This window comes from Neovison vison, chromosome 5 (genome assembly GCF_020171115.1).
Source record: "Neovison vison isolate M4711 chromosome 5, ASM_NN_V1, whole genome shotgun sequence".
Lineage (NCBI taxonomy): Eukaryota > Metazoa > Chordata > Mammalia > Carnivora > Mustelidae > Neogale > Neogale vison.
In genome coordinates this window covers 113914840-113935577 of record NC_058095.1, presented here as the reverse complement: position 1 = coordinate 113935577, position 20738 = coordinate 113914840, and the positions used below count along the sequence as shown (strand labels likewise).

At 35.5% G+C, this 20738-nt stretch overlaps 1 protein-coding gene across 2 annotated transcripts in view; it reads right to left on the bottom strand.

Annotated features, from left to right (window-relative positions):
* VWA8 (von Willebrand factor A domain containing 8) overlaps positions 1 to 20738 on the bottom strand; it is a 330223-nt gene that overhangs the window by 240049 nt on the left and 69436 nt on the right. For both annotated transcript variants that reach the window (XM_044249814.1, XM_044249815.1), the window contains 3 exons: positions 13657 to 13788; positions 11665 to 11799; positions 11498 to 11575 (listed from right to left, as the gene is read on the bottom strand). In XM_044249814.1, coding sequence (XP_044105749.1) covers positions 11498 to 11575; positions 11665 to 11799; positions 13657 to 13788 — 345 coding nt within the window. The remainder of the gene's footprint in view (positions 1 to 11497; positions 11576 to 11664; positions 11800 to 13656; positions 13789 to 20738) is intronic.

Below are 20738 nucleotides of genomic sequence, written 5' to 3'. Positions count from 1 at the left end.
CATACATAAAAATAAAAGCCATTCCACTTAAAATATTTTTAGGTTTCCTAAGCCGCTAAGATGCTGCATATTTCTGCGAATATCTACTTCTTGCCAAGCATGGTGCTGTGGTCTAGCCCACTGGTTCTCAATTCTGTTGGGCCTAATATCCCTATTTTACAAACAATACCTTCAAACATTTGCTTTATAAGCTTGAAAAAATCCACAGGCAATACAATGCACCTCCACACATAATTTCAAATAAAAATACAGGACAATGCCTAACCTTTAGTACAAGGAAAATAACTTGTTATAAAATACTACATAACTTCAACCAATAAACGGTCACAACTACACCAAAAAATATAATGTTGAAGTTGGGTGCTTACAGCTAGAGAGAATCACTATGGATATGAAAACTCTATCGGCTGATGTAGGTGTGCTATATTCGTAACTCCAATACCATGAATGGCAATACCTTCAGTGATGCGATCTTCTAAAATGGTCAGGGTGGTAGGCAGAATAATGTCCCTACACAAAGATGTCTGAGAGTCTGTGAATATGTTAGTCCACATGACAAATGGAACTTTGCAGATATGACTAAATGAAGCGCCTTGAGGAGAGGAGATCATCCTTGATTACGCATGTGGGTCCAGTCTTATGACATGAGTCTGTGAAGCTGCAGGACCTTTCCCAGCTGGGATTAGAGGGAGAGAGGGCAGCCTGAGAAGGACTCAGTGCTCTGCTGCTGGCTCTAAAACAGAAGGCATTATGTGCAAGGACTGGAGAGAGTCTAATCTAGAAGTTGAAAAAGACATGGATGAATTCCTTCATAACCTGGGTATAAGGAAAGACTTTCTACCCATGACTCAAAACCTAGATGCAATAGAACAAAATATTAATAAATCTATTATGAGGCAAAGAAAAATAAAGCCAAAGAGCAAGTGACACTGAGAGAAAATACATGTAGCATATATCACAGGCAAAAAGCAAAATGGCTAACACATTAATAATTCAAAAACAGAAAGGAAAAAAGGCCACTCAATAGAAAAATGGGCAAAAAAAAAAAAAAGAATAGGTAATTTAGTAAGAAAAGACATGATATAATGTCCCTTAAAATTAGAAATGATTTTCAGAGATACATTGGGTGGTTTAGTCGGTTAAGTGTCTGCCTTCGGCTCAGGTCATGATCCCAGGGTCTGGGGATCGAGTCCCACATCAGGCTCCCTGCTCAGCAGGGAGCCTGCTTCTCCCTCTGCCTGCTGCTCCCCCTGCTTGTGTGCTCTCTCTCTCTCTCTCTCTGACAAATAAATAAAGTAAGTCTAAAAATAAAAAGAAAGAAAAATGATTTTCAATTCTCTCCTAATATAAGAAATACAAACTAAAACTACTCCTTAATACCATTTTGAAGTATCAGACTTGCAACTATTAAAAAGCTTGGTAGCCCTGTCTGTCGGCATTGTTGATGGGAAAGCAAAATGGTATCATATTTATAGAGGCAGATTTGGCAATTCCTAACAAAACTACCCATGCATTTATCTATTAACCTCACAATTCCACTTACAGGAATTAATCCTGAAGATACACTTCTAGGGATACCTGGGTGGCTCAGTTGGTTAAGTGACTGCCTTTGACTCAGGTCATGATCCTGGAGTCCTGGGATCAAGTCCAGCATCAGGCTCCCTGCTCAGCAGGGAGTCTGCTTCTCCCTCGACCCTCGCACTTCTCATGCTCTCTCTCTCTCATTCTCTCCCTCTCAAATTAATAAATAAAAATCTTTTAAAAAAAAAGATACACTTCTAATAACAAAAAAACACATATGCACAAGGTTATTAACTGCAACTTCATCCTTGATTATGCATGTGGGTCCACACTGCGTGTGATTATAAAATATTGGGAATAAAACCAATTATCTGTATATAGGGCATTGGTTAGATATGAGGGAATAATATGCAAATACAATGAGGAAGAATGAGAAAGATCGCTTTTGAAAAGGTATCTGCCCTTAGTTAGTTTACACTTTCTATTACAAAATTCACAGATGATACAGAATTTTTAAGTTTTACTTTTTCATCTTGACTTCTACTATATGCACACGAAAGGAACATATTGTCAAACAGCACATTGTCCTACCCCCAAGGAGTTTGCAAATGATAGGAGAGACAAATAGCTAAATTCCATCAATTTCAAGATACACACTTTTTAAATCAGGATGCACCTTCAACGGACAGAATCTTAATACAGCTGCTGGTCAGCTAATTATTCTCTGTCCATGTCTGAACCTGGTTTTGTATATCTACTTGTGGTGAAAAGGGGAAACTATAATCCATTCATGTTTTGGTCAACAAATTAAAGACCACTTGGGAAAAGAATATGAGTCATAGCTATTGCCTTAAAACATTTTGGTCAATCCCTTCTGTTAAAGTTAAGACCAATATCAAAATCCAAACGGCTAGCAGCAACTTGGAAGAATATCCTGGAAATCATGGAAGAGCACTTTGTTCTTGACAAAGCATGGAAGATGCAGAGAATAGTATGTGAAACACATATACCACCTTTATAGCTGAACCAAAAAGTGCTTTAGAAAAGTCAGACTGAAGGTAAAGAAGTTTTAAAAATGTTTCCACCATTTCCTGCATTTATATTTTCCTTTTTCTGCATGCACAAGAGATACATGACCTAAATTAAGTCTAAAAGAGTTCTTTCAGTAAGAATAAAATAAAAATGCTAATTGATAAAGTCATGTCCTAATTTTATTTGCTGCATGACTTTCTTAGCAGAACACAAAATAATGGCATGTCTTACGACTGATGGCATACTGGCCTGCATGAAATACAGTATTATTACAGTACAGAACCATCGATTTAAGAGCCAGTAAAACACACAGGAAGTACATATAAATCAAACTGGGGACTTACCAGAAAATGCAGAGATAGCAGCAGTGGAGCTAAACTGTGAAGAGTAAGCAAACTGGCCTACGGAAGGAGGTTCATACAGCATGAACAAAGCAAGAAAGTATGGCTGCCTCACACAGCCAGTCACGATCAGGAGACCATAAACCATTCTGTATGGCTGGAGTTAAAAGGTGAATGTTAGCTGCACAGGCTGAAGCCTCAAACCCAGCGAAGGAAGGTTTGCAGGGGCTGGGGGAAAAAAAAGCAGTGTGCTAAGCAACAGAATTTGAATACTAGCTTCCAAATTATTAGAAGTGATTCAAAGGCTTAAAGCAGGGGGAAAATTAGAAAGAACAAAATTCAGTATTGGAACGATAGATTGAGAAAAACCCAGACTTGACACGGGTGGAAAGCCGAGAAAGTTAGAGTTGATAACAGAGGTGAGAAGGGCTGAGCCCCAGAAGTAAAGCTACGGCAGCAGAACACACAGAAGTACTGACACAAACACCAATAAAAATGTTATAAGGGGGGCACCTGGGTGGCTCAGTCGGTTAAGCCTCTACCTTCAGCTCAGGTCATGATCCCAAGGTCCTGGGATCTGCAGTCAAATGCTCTACCACTGAGCTATACCCCCCAAGGTCCTGGGATCTGGTCCCACGATGGGCATCCTGCTCCGTGGAGAGTCTGCTTCTCCCCCTACCCCTCCCCCTACTCATTCTCTCAATCTTTATCTCTCTCTCAAATAAATAAATAAGTAAAATCATTAGAAAAATGTGATAGGGTTCTCAGCAATTAAAGAGAACAAACTACTGAAACATGCAGCAGTGCTGATGAATCTCAAATGCATTATGTAAGTGAAAGAAACCAGACTCAAAAGGCTGTTTAAATCCATTTATATGCCACTCTAGAAAAGGCGAAATAGAGAGAGAATACCAATCAGTGGTTACCCATGTCAGGGAGGAGTGGCTACAAAGAGGCACAAGGGAATTTTTTAAGCTTATGTAATTGTCCCATTATCTCAATTGTGGTAGTGGTTATACAACCAAATGTGTCTGTCATTTGCGACATACACAAATTTTACTGTATGATTTTGCTATATGTGAACTGCACCTCAATTAAAAAACAAAAACCAAAACCTGAATTAAAAACAAAAACACCAAAGGGGTGCCTGGGTAGCTCAGTCTGTTAAGCATCCATCCACCTTCCTTCAGGTCATGATCTCAGGGTCCCATGATCAAGCCGTGTATCCCTCCTCAGTGGGAAGTCTGCTCATCTCTCTCCCTCTGCCTCTCCCCCCACTCATGTTTGCTCTCTCTCTCAAATAAATAAATAAAAATTTAATATATTTTTAAAAGATTTTATTCATTCATTTGTCAGAGAAAGAGAGAATGAGAGAGAGCACGCACAAGCAAGCAGAAGTGGAGAGAGAAGCAGGCTCCCTGCTGAGCAAGGAGTCTGATGTGGTACTCCATCCCAGGACCCTGGGATCATGACCTGAGCCAAAGGCAGCGGCTTAACCGACTAAGTCACCCAGGTGTCCCTAATTTAATATTTAAAAACAAAAACAAAAACACCAAAACTGTGATAAGGTAGAGCATAGATACATTAGTCACGGATTGCCTGTGGCTCCTTTACTACTGCAAGAGCAGAGTTGAGTTGTTTCAAGAGGGTCCACTTGGTCCACAAAGTCCAAATATTTATGATCCAGCCCGTTAAAGAGAGAGTTCATCAACCCTGATATAGAGTAATATCACCCCTTTATTTGGCTCTCCTTAAAAAAAAGCCCTTAATTGCCCATAAAAGGAATAGGAAGACAGTAACAGAATGTGCATAAACATGCTGTTCAGGCTAACTAGAGGAGAGAAATGAGTTGTTTTCTAAATACATCCTGAATTAAATCTCCAGAAGAAGACAGTATATATTCAGTTCTAAATAACAGCCACAGATTGTTTTTAGAAATGTTCACAGAACCCTCCCATTATATTACCACATCTTCTGATTCAACCTATTGTTTAAATTATATGTTTGATGGATATTTTTTCTTGTTAAAGTGACAAGAGACTGGCTTTTTATTGAAGTAATTAGCTAGCACTCTAAAACTGCTTCTTTATATAACTTCTGCATGAAACAACTAGCTTTCCTGTGTGTTTGAGGTATGAAGTGTGCATTCAAATAATTAGAGACGTTATTACTTCATTTCTTTGAAGCTGCAAAACATGGATAATAAAGCTTGTGGCATTTTTACATAAAAATAAAGCACAAGCACTATGTGAAAATCTTAAAAACGAGTTAAGGAAAGAAATTATACCTGTGCCTAAAAACAATTTTGATGTATATGAGTTGTATTCATTATTCATTTCTAAAATGAAGAAATGTAATAAATAAACACAGGAAATAAACACAATGGCCACATTGAAATTAGCTGAGCATAATCTTGAGTTGCCTTTTCCAATAATGGTGATATCTGACACCTGTCATTTATGACAAATGATATCTGTCATTTATACTCTGTTTCCAATAAAATATATTTCTGAAGTAACTTGTGGAGTACAGCTGTAGTTTGTGGCTTTACAATTTGACTTGTAAAATTCCCTGTGTGAGCAACTGCCTCCTGCTTATTAGTACCCTGATGAAATTTACTGAGGTAACTATTCCGTACGATGTATAATACTTATAATTTTGTAATTATAAATAGCATAATGCACAATAACTTATCTATGAAATTATGCAAACAACATTTAGTTATTGGTCCTTGTAGCATGACTCGGACATTACAGGCAAGAAATATGGAATCATATTGAATAAAAACATCCCTTCAAATTAGAAGGGAAATTTTATTCTGTTAATCTTTAAATGTTTACATGCACTAAATTTTATACCTTGATGGACTGCAATAAATTTCAAAGCACATTCTATTCAAAGGAGGTAGGAGACAAAGCCACATCATTAAAAAGAAGAATCTGAAGAAGACATGGGACAGGAGCCTTAGTAATCCTGGGAGTTAAAAAGGATTACTCAAGTCAACCATTTTAAAGTTCATATGTGATGATGACATATGTTGTTCTTTAAAAATAAATTTTATAATAGAAGAAATTTGAAGGAGCTGAGGTAAGTAAAATCTCTGATAGCCTTATGAAGGTTAGTAGGTGGGAAAAGAAAAAATACAAAGAAGACAGAAAGGATGACAGATGGTAGCAAAATAAGGAATCAAGAAAACAAGATGAGCTACACGGAATCATGTAGAAAGTCAGCCTCAAGGTTAAATATTAATCATTTAAGTGAATACAGCTATCTTAAAATCTTGATGAGAGAAAAGTACAAAGTCAAGGCAAAGACAAGAAGTGAGTAAATAAATCCAAGACATGGAGCAGTAACAACAAAGGATAGAGAATGAAAGGAGGATACTTTCCACTGTATTTGGATAAACAGGAAGAAGTAGAGATTGTAGATTAGATGGAAGACAGAAGAAGGATTTGGTTTGAGTTTAGCTATAGGAAGAAAAACTTAGCTAAAAATTAAAAATGACTCTAACATTTCAGTATGTTTTAGATAGTGATTATTTTCATTAAAAGTGCCATGAACTTATTTGTTCTTAAAATTTTTATTGGAGTTGACTTGGCTTTTATCCAACTAGTACTTTAACAAAAGAAAGATATCTCAGATCTGGTGCTGTTTATGATGGTGTGGAAAGAAATCTGGAAACACGCCCTTATCTGTTGTGAAGGAAAAGAATAATAACTTGGATTTCTTCAGTACTATGAAATCACTGGCTTCAACACTAAAAAAAGAATAACCAGTTAAAAGAATCTGACCTAACACTTGAGCCAAGTGATTTAAGATTTTTATAACCTATTATAAAACTTATTTTATGTACTGCCACAAATTTGTGTTAAGGCTCTGTTTTTCTTTTTCTTCATATGAAATCCAGTTCTAAAAATAGCCAAGTCTAAAAATAAAGCAAAACCCACAGATTAAGTGTAGCTTTATACATGTACAAATAACAGCGAAATCTTCACATCTTCTAGGAAAACAGATGTTGGATTACTTATTCCCACTAAATTCTCTATGTTGGCTCAAATGTTCAGAAATTTTTCATTAATATAGATTATGTTATTATAAAATCCAAACCCATCTTTAATTCTATTAAATTCATTCCTCTCTCCCATAGAGATCAATGAGCTCTACTAATACATATGAAAATGTGAACAAAAAAGGGTCTTATATTTGATCTCAGGAGCTTGGCTTCTATCATGAAAACCAACTGATTAACAGTTTACAAAACTGCAGATGACCATACAGTGCCTAATTTATGCTTTGATGCAGTTCAGGAAAGAATCTATATGGAGAGGGAGGGAAACAAACCTCACCTACATTTTTATATTTCTTTATCCTTTTCTGAAGTCTATGCTTTCAGAAACCACTTTTCTTCTAGATATTTCTAGAAGAAAAGCAAAATTGGAAAAGGGGTTTCCAGAATATGCAATTAATTTGCATAATTATCTCTGTGCCAGTTTCCCCAATCTTTAATGGTAGAATTTTCCTACCTTTGTTCATGCATCAATCAACAAACTGAACAAGAAAGTAAAAAACAAACAACGCCCCCCAAAAAAGCCATTAAAATAGTATTTTTATTAGCTTGCTGTCACTCTCCAAAAATATATAAGAAATCTGTTCTTGGCCTCTTAAAGTAATTCTTTCACATATAAAGAAAACATTCTCGCTGGCAGGATACTTTGGGTAGTTTTCCAGCAGAGCTGAGATTTGAATTGGTGGATACATATATACTCTCTTGCTTGGTTCTTCTTTTTAATGAATAGCAGAATGAGGTGACCATAGTTTTCACAGTTCAAGCATATAATCTTAGGATAATTAAGCACTACCAAATCACCATAAACTGACTACAGAAACCTAATACAGAAACAGTATTATCTGGAAACATTTATAAAGCTAAATTATTTTCAGCTTTCAGTAGAATGGCAGTTTTTTTTTTAATGTGGAGAAAATAATAATGTGTCTAATTTTAGAAATATAGTAAAAATAAATTAGAATAGTAATAATAAATTAGGTTGGAATTATAGAGAAAAGAAGTATCATCCTCAAAAGGTCTTCTCCATATGAGTTGAATGCAGTAGCACCTGGGAAATAAATTAGGCTTGTATTTATCCTTGACTTTAAGTGGAATTTAAAACAGAGAGTAAAATGTAACTAATGTGACAAATATATTAATGATTTGGGCCCCACCCATTATTTTGTAGAAAAGTATTTGCATTGGAAATTAGAAAGGTGATAGTTAAGCATTTGGTGAGGTGATAAAATGCCATCTTCAGATCACTTCTAACATGAGCTATGTAAGGGCAGAGACATATGAACTAGCACACTGAGCTAACCATCTGCTTTCTGATCTCTGCAAAGACATCAAGAGGAGTGATTCCATATGACAGCAGGGTATTCTTCATGGCATCTTCCATACATTAAAGTTTAAGATAAACTCCCTCTCCCAATTTCCTTAATTCTCTTTAAAAAGCCAGTAGGTCTACAGTCAATTTATAGAAACTCATTTCAAAATATATTTTCAGTGGGTTCCAAGACTTGCCATCTCCTGTACAGTGTAGAAATTTATTTTCTTTTCTCTACATGTTTATATCTAAAAATCAAGGCTACTATTTTAATCTCATCACCTTTATTTTCTTCATGATTTCATAAACTTGGATCATATGCTTCTTCATAGATTTTATTTAAATTCTGGCCAATTCAACCAATAGGCACAAAGTAACCTAAAGCAGCACAGAAAGTAATCTTCTCAACACTCTAAAATATGAACTGCCAATATTTTCTATAACCCAAAGTCACAATAAGTAACTGGTTTAAATGTCATTTCTCAAAAATAAAAACAATCTTAATGTTCAGTATATTTAGTGTCAGTAACAATAAGAAAGCTTAATTAAAGAATAAGCAAAAAATGCAAAATACAACCTAAAATGTAAGTTAATAATATCACATCCACTTCAAAAATTGTTCAAAGAATAGAAACAGAGACTCTACTAGAAGTAAAAAGATATCATAACCACCCAAAGACTAAAATATAGAATCAATAAATTAGCAGGATAAAAATGTCTTAGGAGGTATCATTACAAACAAATACATGCGAGAAAATTCTACTCTGTAAAATTACCAACTGTAAGTTCGCTTTTTTCATACTGTATACAACATGTACATTCACAAAAATAATCTATTCAAAAATACTTAGGAATAAATTTAACCAAGAAGATAAAAGACTCATGGACTGAAAACTATAAAACATTACTGAAATTAAAGAAGACAAATATCTGAGAAGACATTCATGTTCACAAATTGAAAGACTTAATATTAAGATGACAATATTATCCAAAGTGATCTATAGATTCAGCACAATCTCTCTCAAAATCTCAATAGCACTTTTCTTCATAAATAGAAAAACTTATCCTAAGATTCAAATAGAAACTCAAGGAACCCTGAATATCCAAAACAACCCTGGAAAAGAAAACAAAGTTGGGGTTGCATACTTCCTGACTTTAAAACTTACCACAAAGCTATAGCAATCAAAACAGGGTGGAACTGACATAAGGACAGACAGACAAAGGGAATAGAAGAGAAAACCCAGAAATAAACTCTGGCATATATGGTCAATTGATTTTTGACAAGGATGCCAAGACTATCCCATGAGGAAAAGACTTTTCAACATACGGTGCTGGAAAAATTGGATATTCACATGCAAATAATTTGAAGTTGGACCCTTACTTTTCACTGTATACAAAAATTAATTCAAAATGGACCAAGGGATCAAAGACCTAAACGTAAGACCTAAAACTATAACATTAGAACAAAACAGAGAGAAAATTCATGATGTTGGACTTGGCAAAGATTTATGGTATATAACACCAAAAACATAGGCAACAATAACAAAAAGATAAATCAGACTTTCAAAATTAAAAACTTCTGTGCATCAATGGATAGTATGAAGAGTGAAAAGACACCTACAGAATAGGAGAAAATATCTGCAAATCATGACTGAAAATCGGTTATTATCCAGAAAAAATATATATATATATATATTTTTTTTTTAAAGATTTTATTTGTTTATTTGACAGACAGAGATCACAAGTAGACAGAGAGGCAGGGAGAGAGAGAGGGAAGCAGGCTCCCCGCTGAGCAGAGAGCCCGATGCGGGACTCGATCCCAGGACCCTGAGATTATGACCTGAGCTGAAGGCAGCAGCCCAACCCACTGAGCCATCCCGGCGCCCATATCCAGAATATTTAAAGAACTCCTACAACTCAGCAACAAAAAGTCAACCCAATTGAAACACAAGCAAGAACTTGAATAGGCATTTCTCCAAATAAGACATACAACAGCCAATAAACACATCAAAAGATACCTAATCTCATTAGTCATCAGGGAAATGCAAATCAAAAGTACAAGGAGTTACCACTCCACGCACTGCTGGTGGGAATACAAAACGGTGCTGTTTCTATGGAAAACAGTTTAACAGCTCCTCAAAAAGTTAAACACAGAATTATAATATGGTTCAGCAATGCCGCTTCTAGGTATATACCTAAAAGAACTAAAAGCAGGGACTCAAATAGGTACTCATACACCAATGTTTACAGTAGCACTATTCACAATAATCAAAAGGTGGAAACAACCAGAGCTTTCATCAACATCTGAATAAACAAAAAGTAGTATATCCATACAACAGAACAGTATCAAGCCATGAAAAGAAATAAAATTCTGATATGTGCTATAACATGAATGAACCTTGAAAACATCATTCTAAGTAAAATAGAGACAAAATGACAAAAAGTGTATGGTATTATTTAAAAAGAGATAACTAGAATAGGCAAACTCATAAGGACTGAAAGTAATACAGACATTACCAGAGTCTGGGGTGGGGGTGGGGGGTGGGGTAGAAAGTTATTGTTTAATGAATATAGAACTTGGAATACAAGAGTTCTGGAAATAAGTCAGACAAAGAAAGACAAATACCATATGATTTCACTTACATGTGGAATCTAAAAAACAAAATAAATAAACAAACAAAAAGCAGAAACAGACCTGTAAACACAGAGAACAAACTGGTGGTTGCCGGAGGGGCGGGGGTAGAGGGAAGGACAAAATGGGTGAAAGGGAGAGGGAGATACAGGAAAGAAAATAATAAGTTCTGAAAATAGATAGTGGTGATGGTTACATAACACCTAATTCCAGTGAACTATATACTTAAAAATGATTAAAATGGTAAATTTTATGTATTTTTCCATAATAAAAAATAGTCTATTCAATGAATACCTAATTATCTGCCATTTTGTTTAGATTTCCAAATTACTACTAAATGTGTTCTGTGTTTGTGTGCACACGCAGATAAATTACATCTCTCTTGAAAAGCAGACCCCGATATGTTGTGCACATGAGATCTCCTAAAATGCACTTTCAAAAGTTCCAAATAATTATCATTGTATCCCAATTTGATTGTTGTTATTTATATACATCAAAATTAACAGCTCATAACTCAAGGAAGAATACTCATTAAGTTCTACTGATGGCCCACATATGTATGTTCATAATCCAAGTGCTAACAATGAATCTCATACCTGATAGAGCATGATGGGTTCTATGTTGTATCCTAAGTTATCTGCAAAGTTCTTAGCAATGACCGTTTTTCCACAACCCTACAAATGGAAATACAATCATTCAAGGGATAAGTCAAAACATCCAAAAGCCAGCAAAGAGAAATCTACAGTGAAACTTCTATTCTTACTTTTCCTCCAATTAAACATATGTCCTTAACCATGTGAGACTGCATCATCTCAGCCAGTAGTTGTTTATGGCTTAAAGTTTGTATAAAATGTTCTGATGTACAAGGCTGATTTACTGGCCTGGTCCCAGCTGGCACCTATAATTAAAGAGAAGTAAATATAATATGCATATGTTTTTCTCAAAGCATTAGTAAAAGGAAGCACATAACTGCCATTTAGAAGCCCCTAATAATTCCCTGCTCAATTCAATTCTATACTGGTTTTGATATTTCAATAGAGCTACAACTACTTTCTCATTCACAGATGTGATCATTACCATCAGCCCTCCAAATCAATCATCTCTCTAAAATTAAAGCCCAGTGCTGTCAAATATTTTCATAAGAATCATGTCATTTTCAGGCTATTTATAACTTATAATAATAATATCACTACTTGAGAATGAAGGTTTTTGTCCAAATTCCAGTGCTAAGTACTGAATTTTAGAGTCAGTCTACTGGGACTCTCCAAAGTCACCAATGATCTCCTGATTTCTAAAATCCATGTCTACAAATCCTTTTCCACTTTGAGTTTACCACTCAGAAGCACCTGTTCTTAGAATCTCTCTTCCTATCCCTCACACCTACTTCTTTTGTTTCCCAACTACTCCTTATTAGTCTCCTGGGGACCCTACAGTGAGAAGATTTCCTTGTTCTGCTGAGGACTCGATCATACTGTACACAACATGAACCCTACAGAACTGTAAGTTTGAAAACGACAAGATCAGATTTGAGTTTAGGAAAGATCATTCTGGTGGTAACATAGAAGGTGGACTGGAAGAGCCTGAAGGCAATGAGGTCAGAAAGCCATTACCAAAGGGAAGTAAATAATGAAAGCTTGCTCATATCTCATGCCTCTGGACATAAAGTGTCCTATCACCTTTCTACTCCTGAGTCACTAGAGAATTCCTACGTCATCCCTCAAGACTCAGGTCATTCTATATCTCCACAGACATTCCAATGCAGTCCTTACTCATCTGTCTCTATTGAGACCACCAGCCTAGAAAGGTCATTCATCTGAAGGAGACAGAAGAGTGTAATGAAAGTGATCATGTTTAGAAATCTCATCTATGACATTTCTTACCTGGTGACCATGAGTGAACTGATTACCCTCTTTACATCTCAGTTTCTAATCTATAAAAGGGACCTAATAAAACTTGCCTCCAGGGTTATTGGAGGATTTAGTGGCATAATATATGCAAAGAGGTAAATACAGTGACTAATACAGAGTGGGCACTAATAATTCTTAATACAGACCCTGGCTTATAGTAGACATAATCAACGTTCAATTTGATGAATGAATAAATACAGCAACATTAATAAATATTAATAATATCCCATTAAAGCACATAGAAAGTTTATAATTAAAGTGTACGCTGGCACATAAGGCAAGCATTTTTCTTTCCTACATTCACTTACAATTCATTTAAGTCTATGTTTTTCATGCTGTTTTCTAGGGACAGTATCTCATCACTTCTTGGGGTTCTCAGGGCCCTCAAAGGGTTACAAGAAAGGGAGGCAGAGCAAGCAGATGGAGTTCTGTGACCAAATATCCTTCCCTTCTTCTAAACACTGCACACCTAGAATAGCTCCTCTTTTAAATAGTGCATGTAGCTAAGAAGGATTTTATTTGAAAAGAATGTTCCTTAGCTCCTAAAATATGTTTGAAAACACTATTTCTTACCAAGGGCTTGGAATACACAATGTTTTATTCAGTACTTGATTTGATTTTCCCAGAAGTCAACTTTGGTTTTCGATGAAAGGTTATCCCTATGTTTTTCCTGAACTTTTCCAATTTACAAACATACATGACTGTGGAGACACAGATAGATAAAGATACAGATACACAGATGTGACCCTACAGAACCAGAGGCTTACAAGGAGATCAAAAACCAAATTAGGTCATAAAAATGGGCAGAACAAAGCACATCTTAGAAAGTATCAAGCTCAACCCATTACCTGAATGGTCACCTCTTTGTCTGCTATCCGGACAGTGACCATAGCTTGGGGGGCAGGGCTTTCCGTCAGCCTCTCCACTCTCACCACCTCTTTAGGAAGCACAGAGCTTTCTGAATCTTGGAGTTCAAAGCGCTACAAAATTACAAGAAAATTGTGTGATTTACTTTTTATTTTAGTGTTAGTGCTGGATATCCAGTTTTCTGGATACCATTTAGAACTGAAACTCACTCTACAGTATAAAAGTAGAGGTAAAAAATTAATGACAACTTTCTTCCTGTTTTTACAAATGCCATTCTCCTTAAGCCAATTACTCAGGTGATATGCAAATAGTTCCTAAAATTTACTAAATGACAGGAAAGGGAGTCGCTGAACTCCTGAGCTGGTAACAGTCTGCAGCCTACACTTCTTGTTAATCAAAGGTTCCAGTTTCCTGGAAAGGACGATGAGACTCTTGACAACATGTTAAAGTAAAATAAGACTTATTTTGGTTGACTTCTTAAATAAACTTACGTTAATGTTGCCTGAAATTCATGAAGCCAGAACTTCCTGGACACCATTCCGCTGTTTGCTTGTGTGGTTAGACTAACTGATTACAATAAATTCTAACAGTCTTCCACAGTATCTGGCACAGTGCCTGCTTTGGTGTATGTTCTCAGTATTTGTCAAACTGGATGTAAAACACCAAGACCACTGATTCTTTCTCCATGTGGACCAATTATCAATGCTCTAATGCTTGGTTATAGTTCTCATTCCAGCTGGTTATATAAAGAATGCACACAAAGAATACAAATTTATGGAAAATGAGAATAGTAATTGAAAATTAATTAAATCCTATGCCCTAGAATAACAGCATGTTAGATATGAAAAGATTAACTCATTTTTAGTATTTAACAGGCAGAAATGGTCCCCACCCCTGTCAAAATCCCACCTTAGTTTTAGAACATTAGCACTATAGTGAAAGAACTGACCCTCAAAGCAAGAACAGATCACTGCTTACTCAACAGAATGACCCAAATCCAGAAAATAGATTTAGGGGAAGAAATTATCTTCAAGCTCAATGTTCTAAGTCAAACAACCCAATTCAAGTCTTTTTGATGTCAGAAGTACTTAGGACAATACTTATTCCTTTACCCAAACCTAAGAAAAATTGTCTATTTGTGCGATCATTAAAAAATGTAAGTCTTATGTAGTATGCCTTTTATACATGCAAATTCTCAGAGTATCACATAATTCGGTAGGGGCTCCTTTTGTGCTATAGACAATAACAATTACTGACAATTTAATTTCATGCAAAAAAAAAGTTAACATTGTATTTAAAGGGAGGTTCAATGGAGTAAGGCCTTAGTCAAGTAATTAAAGTAATTAAATTCATTAGAATTTAGAACCTAGAACTGTTAAATTCTAAGAAAACAAGTATGTTAGCTAAAGGCATGTTTTTAACCCCACCTATAATAATGTCAGCCTAACTTCATAAAGGACTGACTGCAGAGCACTTGTATTCCAAAAAGGAACACTAATGCCTTGAACCACGTGCTATAACTGGTTATGTCCTTATAAATAATTCAAGCTAAAATATTTCAGTAGAATCAAAATAGTAGGCTAGAATACCCTAAGATAGTAAAAGAACTCAAGTTGCAAGATGAATTACCATCTGCTGGCATAGGAAATTTAAAGGACTGTTAATCAAAAAGGTAACTGAGGAATAAAATACATATATAATTCTCACAGACTACATGTTAGCAAGAAGTAGAACATCAAATAAACCAAAGTTCATTTACTTTACCATTTTACATTAATGAGTAGATCCTATTCTGGAATGTCAATTAAACAAACAATTCTCATGTATTTTTTTAAACACTTTCTTTCATATTATGTTATTTGAACTATGAAATATAATTTAATAAAAGGAAATATTAATTATATGTTGATCTGCAAAGCCTCCATACTCTCCCTCACAATTCCCAATCCTGTCCCTCCAAAGTATTCATTTTCTTTATACCTTTTTCTAGGCTGTGGAGCACTAAAAAAGAAATTCTCCATACCTTATATCCTGGCTACCAAACAAGTATGTAGCCCTTGGTTTCTGCTAGGCTCCTTCCCAAAGCCAATCAGCAACTAATACAAACTAACGCTACTCTCCCTTAGGAGTCATCTGAACCAATTCATTCCTGTGTCAGCAGGTCATCTACAGGTCTCCAACCAACCACAGAGCCTTCAGGCACATACTCCTCCATTCTTTGCTAGAATATAAACTCCACCAGCAAAATTAAAATGTATCTATTTGGTTTACTCCAAGCCTCCAGAACCTAGAATCATACATGGGACACAGTGAGTGATCAATAAACGTTTGTTATATGAACAATCAAATGAAATCCTTTCCCTTTAATCCTCAAAATCATCTATATTTTCTTTTCTTTTTTTTTTTAATTTAAAAATCATCTATATTTCCATCAATCCTCACTTCTTTTCCCGCCATCTCTGTAGAAAGGACTTCTGCTTTAATTATGAGTGAATGAAAAGCCACTGAAAGTCTGCTTTCTACATCTCATTTAACGGTAATTACATCATTCCAGATGCTGGATAGAAAAATATGTTCTTCGATCTTTCCAAACCAAGGCACAGTGGTGCTCTGGAAACGTCTTTCCTGTCTCTCCCAGACCATATTTCCATAGATATTTTCCATGTATTCCACAGATTACATCCCTTCTTCCTATGAAGATGTTTGTCTTCCCATTTCAAGAAACAAACAAAATGTCATTTCTTGATTCTACATAATCCTTGAGTGACCCAGCTTCTCACCACCAAACTTATTTTACAAGTAGTAGATCATCACTGTCTCCTTTCCTCATCTCTGATTTACTATTCAGCCCACTGATTTTTCTTGGCTGGCATTCCCACCACTCCATGAGCACTGTTCCTGCTAAGTTCACCAGTAATACCCTATTTGCCAAACTAACTGACTAAATAAACAAGTTTTCCTCCTATTCTATTGCTCCTTCCTTCTCAGTCTTTCCGGCAGGTTCTTCTTTTTCTTCATTTACCTGACCAGTACACATCAGGGTACTTCAGGAGTGGAACTTTTGTATTTTCTATGCTCACTTTTTAAATAATCTAATCCAGTTTGAGACTACAAACCATCTGTATGCTCTGAGTGCTCTTCCTCTGCCTTATTTGAAGGTTCTTGGCACACTGTCTAATCCTTAAACATTGGCTCTTCTAGTGTTCAATCTTCAGGCAGGATTTCTTCTCACCATGTATGCTCCTCTTTTGTTCTTCCATCCATGTGACCAATTCAACTAACACTTGTACTTTACAAACTCTCAAGCATTATCTTTAATATCAAAACACCTCCAGATCTATACCCATGTTTTCAAGTCTATTAGACAGACCCACTCAGTCTTACCTAAGAAGGACTGAGAGCCAAGACATGGTACTAGAAGACAAATGTACTTGTTACTACACTGTAAGAAAAGTATACCATTCTCAAAGGACAGCAGATTCAGAGGAAGAGTATTTTCTTTAAGATGTCAACTAAAATCTAGGAGTAATTTTATGACTACAGAAACATGTTTTCAGAGTATCAACATCATATGATGAGTACTATCCAAGGAATGAAAGACATTTTAGCTATTTTTATAGCTTGCTTAGGGAAAAAAAAAGGTTTTCCTAATTTTAGCTGACTGCATTTTCAGTAATAATTTTTCCTGAATCCAAATGGATATCTAATTCATATTCAACTATCCATTAATTTCTATAACAATGCAGGTCAGAAAATGAGTATCAAGGAAAAGTTATTATATGTACATATGTACATTCTTGGTTTGCTATTACAACAGATATTTCTAATTCTTAGTTCAGTATTTTTTTTTCCAATTCAAGAATATTGCCTTAATTTTCACCTCTAAATTCAAAATTATTTGAGGACATATAAAGTTTTGTTCTTCTGTGAATATTAGCTTGAGAAAATAGAGAAACTTAGAATAACAAATGGGCCACATGGACTGTCCAGGACAGATAACAAAAATTACACCAATCACTAGACTGCTACCATTTTTAAGGAGAGTGATTTAACATTCTGATCTAGTTGCATGTATCAGTGTGTAATGATAGTATAAAAGGAAAGTTCTTTAGGTTCAGATGAATGAATTTAAGCTCTCCACCCACCCTTATTTATCTACTAAGAAGTTGGAAAAAGTAGTACTGTTCCTTAACTAGCTATATACATTATTAAGGCAAAAAAAGATAACCACTTTTTCTAATCTTATCTAAGTAATACCATTCCCTTTTCATTTTTAAGACTCTGAAATGAAATTTAGATGGTTTTTGTTTGTAATATAGACCTTCAGTCATTTTTCTCTATTCCCCATAATTATAAAGGTCAAAATAAAGATAAAACAAAATGAAGGAGTATTAGCTACTTTCTTTAGAAAACTCAACTCCTTAAAGGTATTCTATAACTTTAACTCATTTGTATGACTAGCTGATTTTTTTTAATTCCAGTAGAGTTAACATACAGTGTTATATTAGTTTCAGGTGTGCAATATAGTGATTCAACACCTCTATACACCACTCAGTGCTCATCATGGTAAGTGTACCCTCAATCCCCTTCACCTATTCCACCCACTCCCCTCTGGTAATCATCAGTTTATGCTCTATAGGTAAGAGTCAGGTTTTTGGTTATTAGTCTTTCTTTTCCCTTTGTTCATTTGTTTTGTTTCTTAAACCCCAAATATAAGTGAAATCATATGGTATTTGTCTTTCTCTGACTTGCTTCTCTTATTACATTATCCTCTCTAGCTTCACCCACGGTCAACATCTTTCTCTTTCATGGCCAAGTAATAAATATTCCACTGTATATATAACCACACCAGTCTGCAGTCCTACCAACACTGTGTAAGTGTTCGTTTTTCTCCAAATCCTTCCCAACACTTGCTGTTCCTTGGGTATTTGATTTTAGCCATGTTCACAGGTGTGAAGTGATATCTCACTGTGGTTTTGATTTCCATTTCTCCGATGATGAATGATGCCATGCATCTTTTCAGATGTCTATTGGCCATCTGTATGTCTTCTTTGCAGAAATGTCTGTTCATGTCTTCTGCTCATTTTTTAATTGGTTTGTTTGGGGTTTTGGTGTTGTTTGGGGGAGTTGTATAAACTGTTTATTTATCTTGGATACTAACCCTTTATTGAATATGTCATTTGCAAATATCTTATCCCATTTAAGTAGTTTGTTTTTTGGTTTTCTTGACTGTGTCCTTTGCTTTGCAGCAGCTTTTTATTTTGATGAGGTCCCAATAGTTTATTTTTGCTTTTGTTTCCCTTGTCTCAGGAGACATATCTAGAAAAATGTTGTTATGGCTGATGTCAGAGAAATTACTCCCTGTGATCTTTTCCAAGATTTTTACGGTTTCAGATCTCACATTTAGGTCCTTAATCCATTTTGCGTTTGTTTTTAAATATGTAAGAAAGTGATCCAGTTTCATTCTTTTGCATGTAGCTTCCAGTTTTCCCAACACCATTTGTTGAAGAGACTGTCTTTCTCCCGCTGCCTATTGCCTCCTTTGTTGAAGATTAATTGATCATATAATTGCGGGTTTATTTCTGGGTTCTCTATTTCATTCTTTAGATCTATGTGTCTATTTCTGTGCCAGTACCATAATGCTTTGATTACTATGACTTTGTAATGTATCTTGAAATCTGGGATTGTGAGCCCAGTTTTGTTCTTTTTTAAGATTGCTTTGGCTACTCAGAGTCTTTTGTGATTCCATACAAACTTTAGGATCACTTGTTCTAAATACTGTTGGTATTTTGATAGGAACTGCATTAGATCTGTAGATTACTTTGAGTTGTATGACCATTTTAACAATATTTTTTCTCCTAATCCATGAACATGGAACAGGTTTTCCATTTGTTTGTGTCATCTTCAATTTCTTTTATTAATGTTTTATAGTTTTCAGAGTACAGGTGTTTTTGCCTCCTTGGTTATGTTTATTCCTAGGCATTTTATAATTTGGGGTGCAATTGTAAATGGGATTTTTTTTTTTTGAGATTTTATTTACTTATTTGTCAGAGAGAGGAGCTAGAGCGAGCACAGGCAGACAGAGTGGCAGGCAGAGGCAGAGGGGGGAAAACAGGCTCTCAGGCAAGCAAGAGTCCAATGTGGGACTCAATCCCAGGATGCTGGGATCATGACCTGAGCTAAGGCAGCTGCTTAACCAACTGAGCCACCCAGGCGTCCCAGTAAATGCAGTTTTCTTAATTTCTACTTCTGCTTCTTTATTCTTAGTGTACAGATATGCAAAGGATATTTGTATATTGATTTTGTATCCTGTGAGTTTACTGAATTCATTCATCACTTCTAGTAGTTTTTGGTAGAGTCTTTCGGGTTTTCTCTATATAATATCATGTCATCTGCAAATAGTGAAAGTTTTACTTCTTCCTTACCAATATAATGCCTTTTACTTCTTTTTGTTGTGTGAGTGCTGTGGTTGGGACTTCCAGCACTATGTTGAATTAACGTTGCAAGAGTGGATATCCTTGTTGCATTCCTGATCTAAGGGGAAAAGCACTCCATTTTTCACAATTGAGTATGATGTTAGCTGTGGGTTTTTCATTTATGGCCTTTATTATGCTCAGGCATGTTCCCTCTAAACCTACTTTGTTAAGGGTTTTTATTATGAACAGATTTGTACTTTGTCAAATGCTTTTTCTGTATCTATTGAAATGATCCTGTTTTTATCCTTTGTCTTATTGATGTTGATATATCATGTTGATTGATTTATATTGAATCACCCTTGCATCCCAGGAATGAATCCCACTTGATTGTGGTGATTTTTTTTTTTTTTAAATATTGTTGGGTGCTCTCTGTGCCTCCTGATCTGAATTTCTGTTTTCTCCCCAGATTCAAGAAATTCTCAGCTATTATTTCTTCAAAATAAATTTTCTGCCCCCTTTTCTCTCTTCTCTTTCTGGGATCCCTATGACACAAACGTTATTATGCCTGACGGTGTTGCTCAGTTCCCCATTTTCATTTTCTATTATTTTTTTCTCTCTCCTGTTCAACTTGATTGCCTTCTATTACT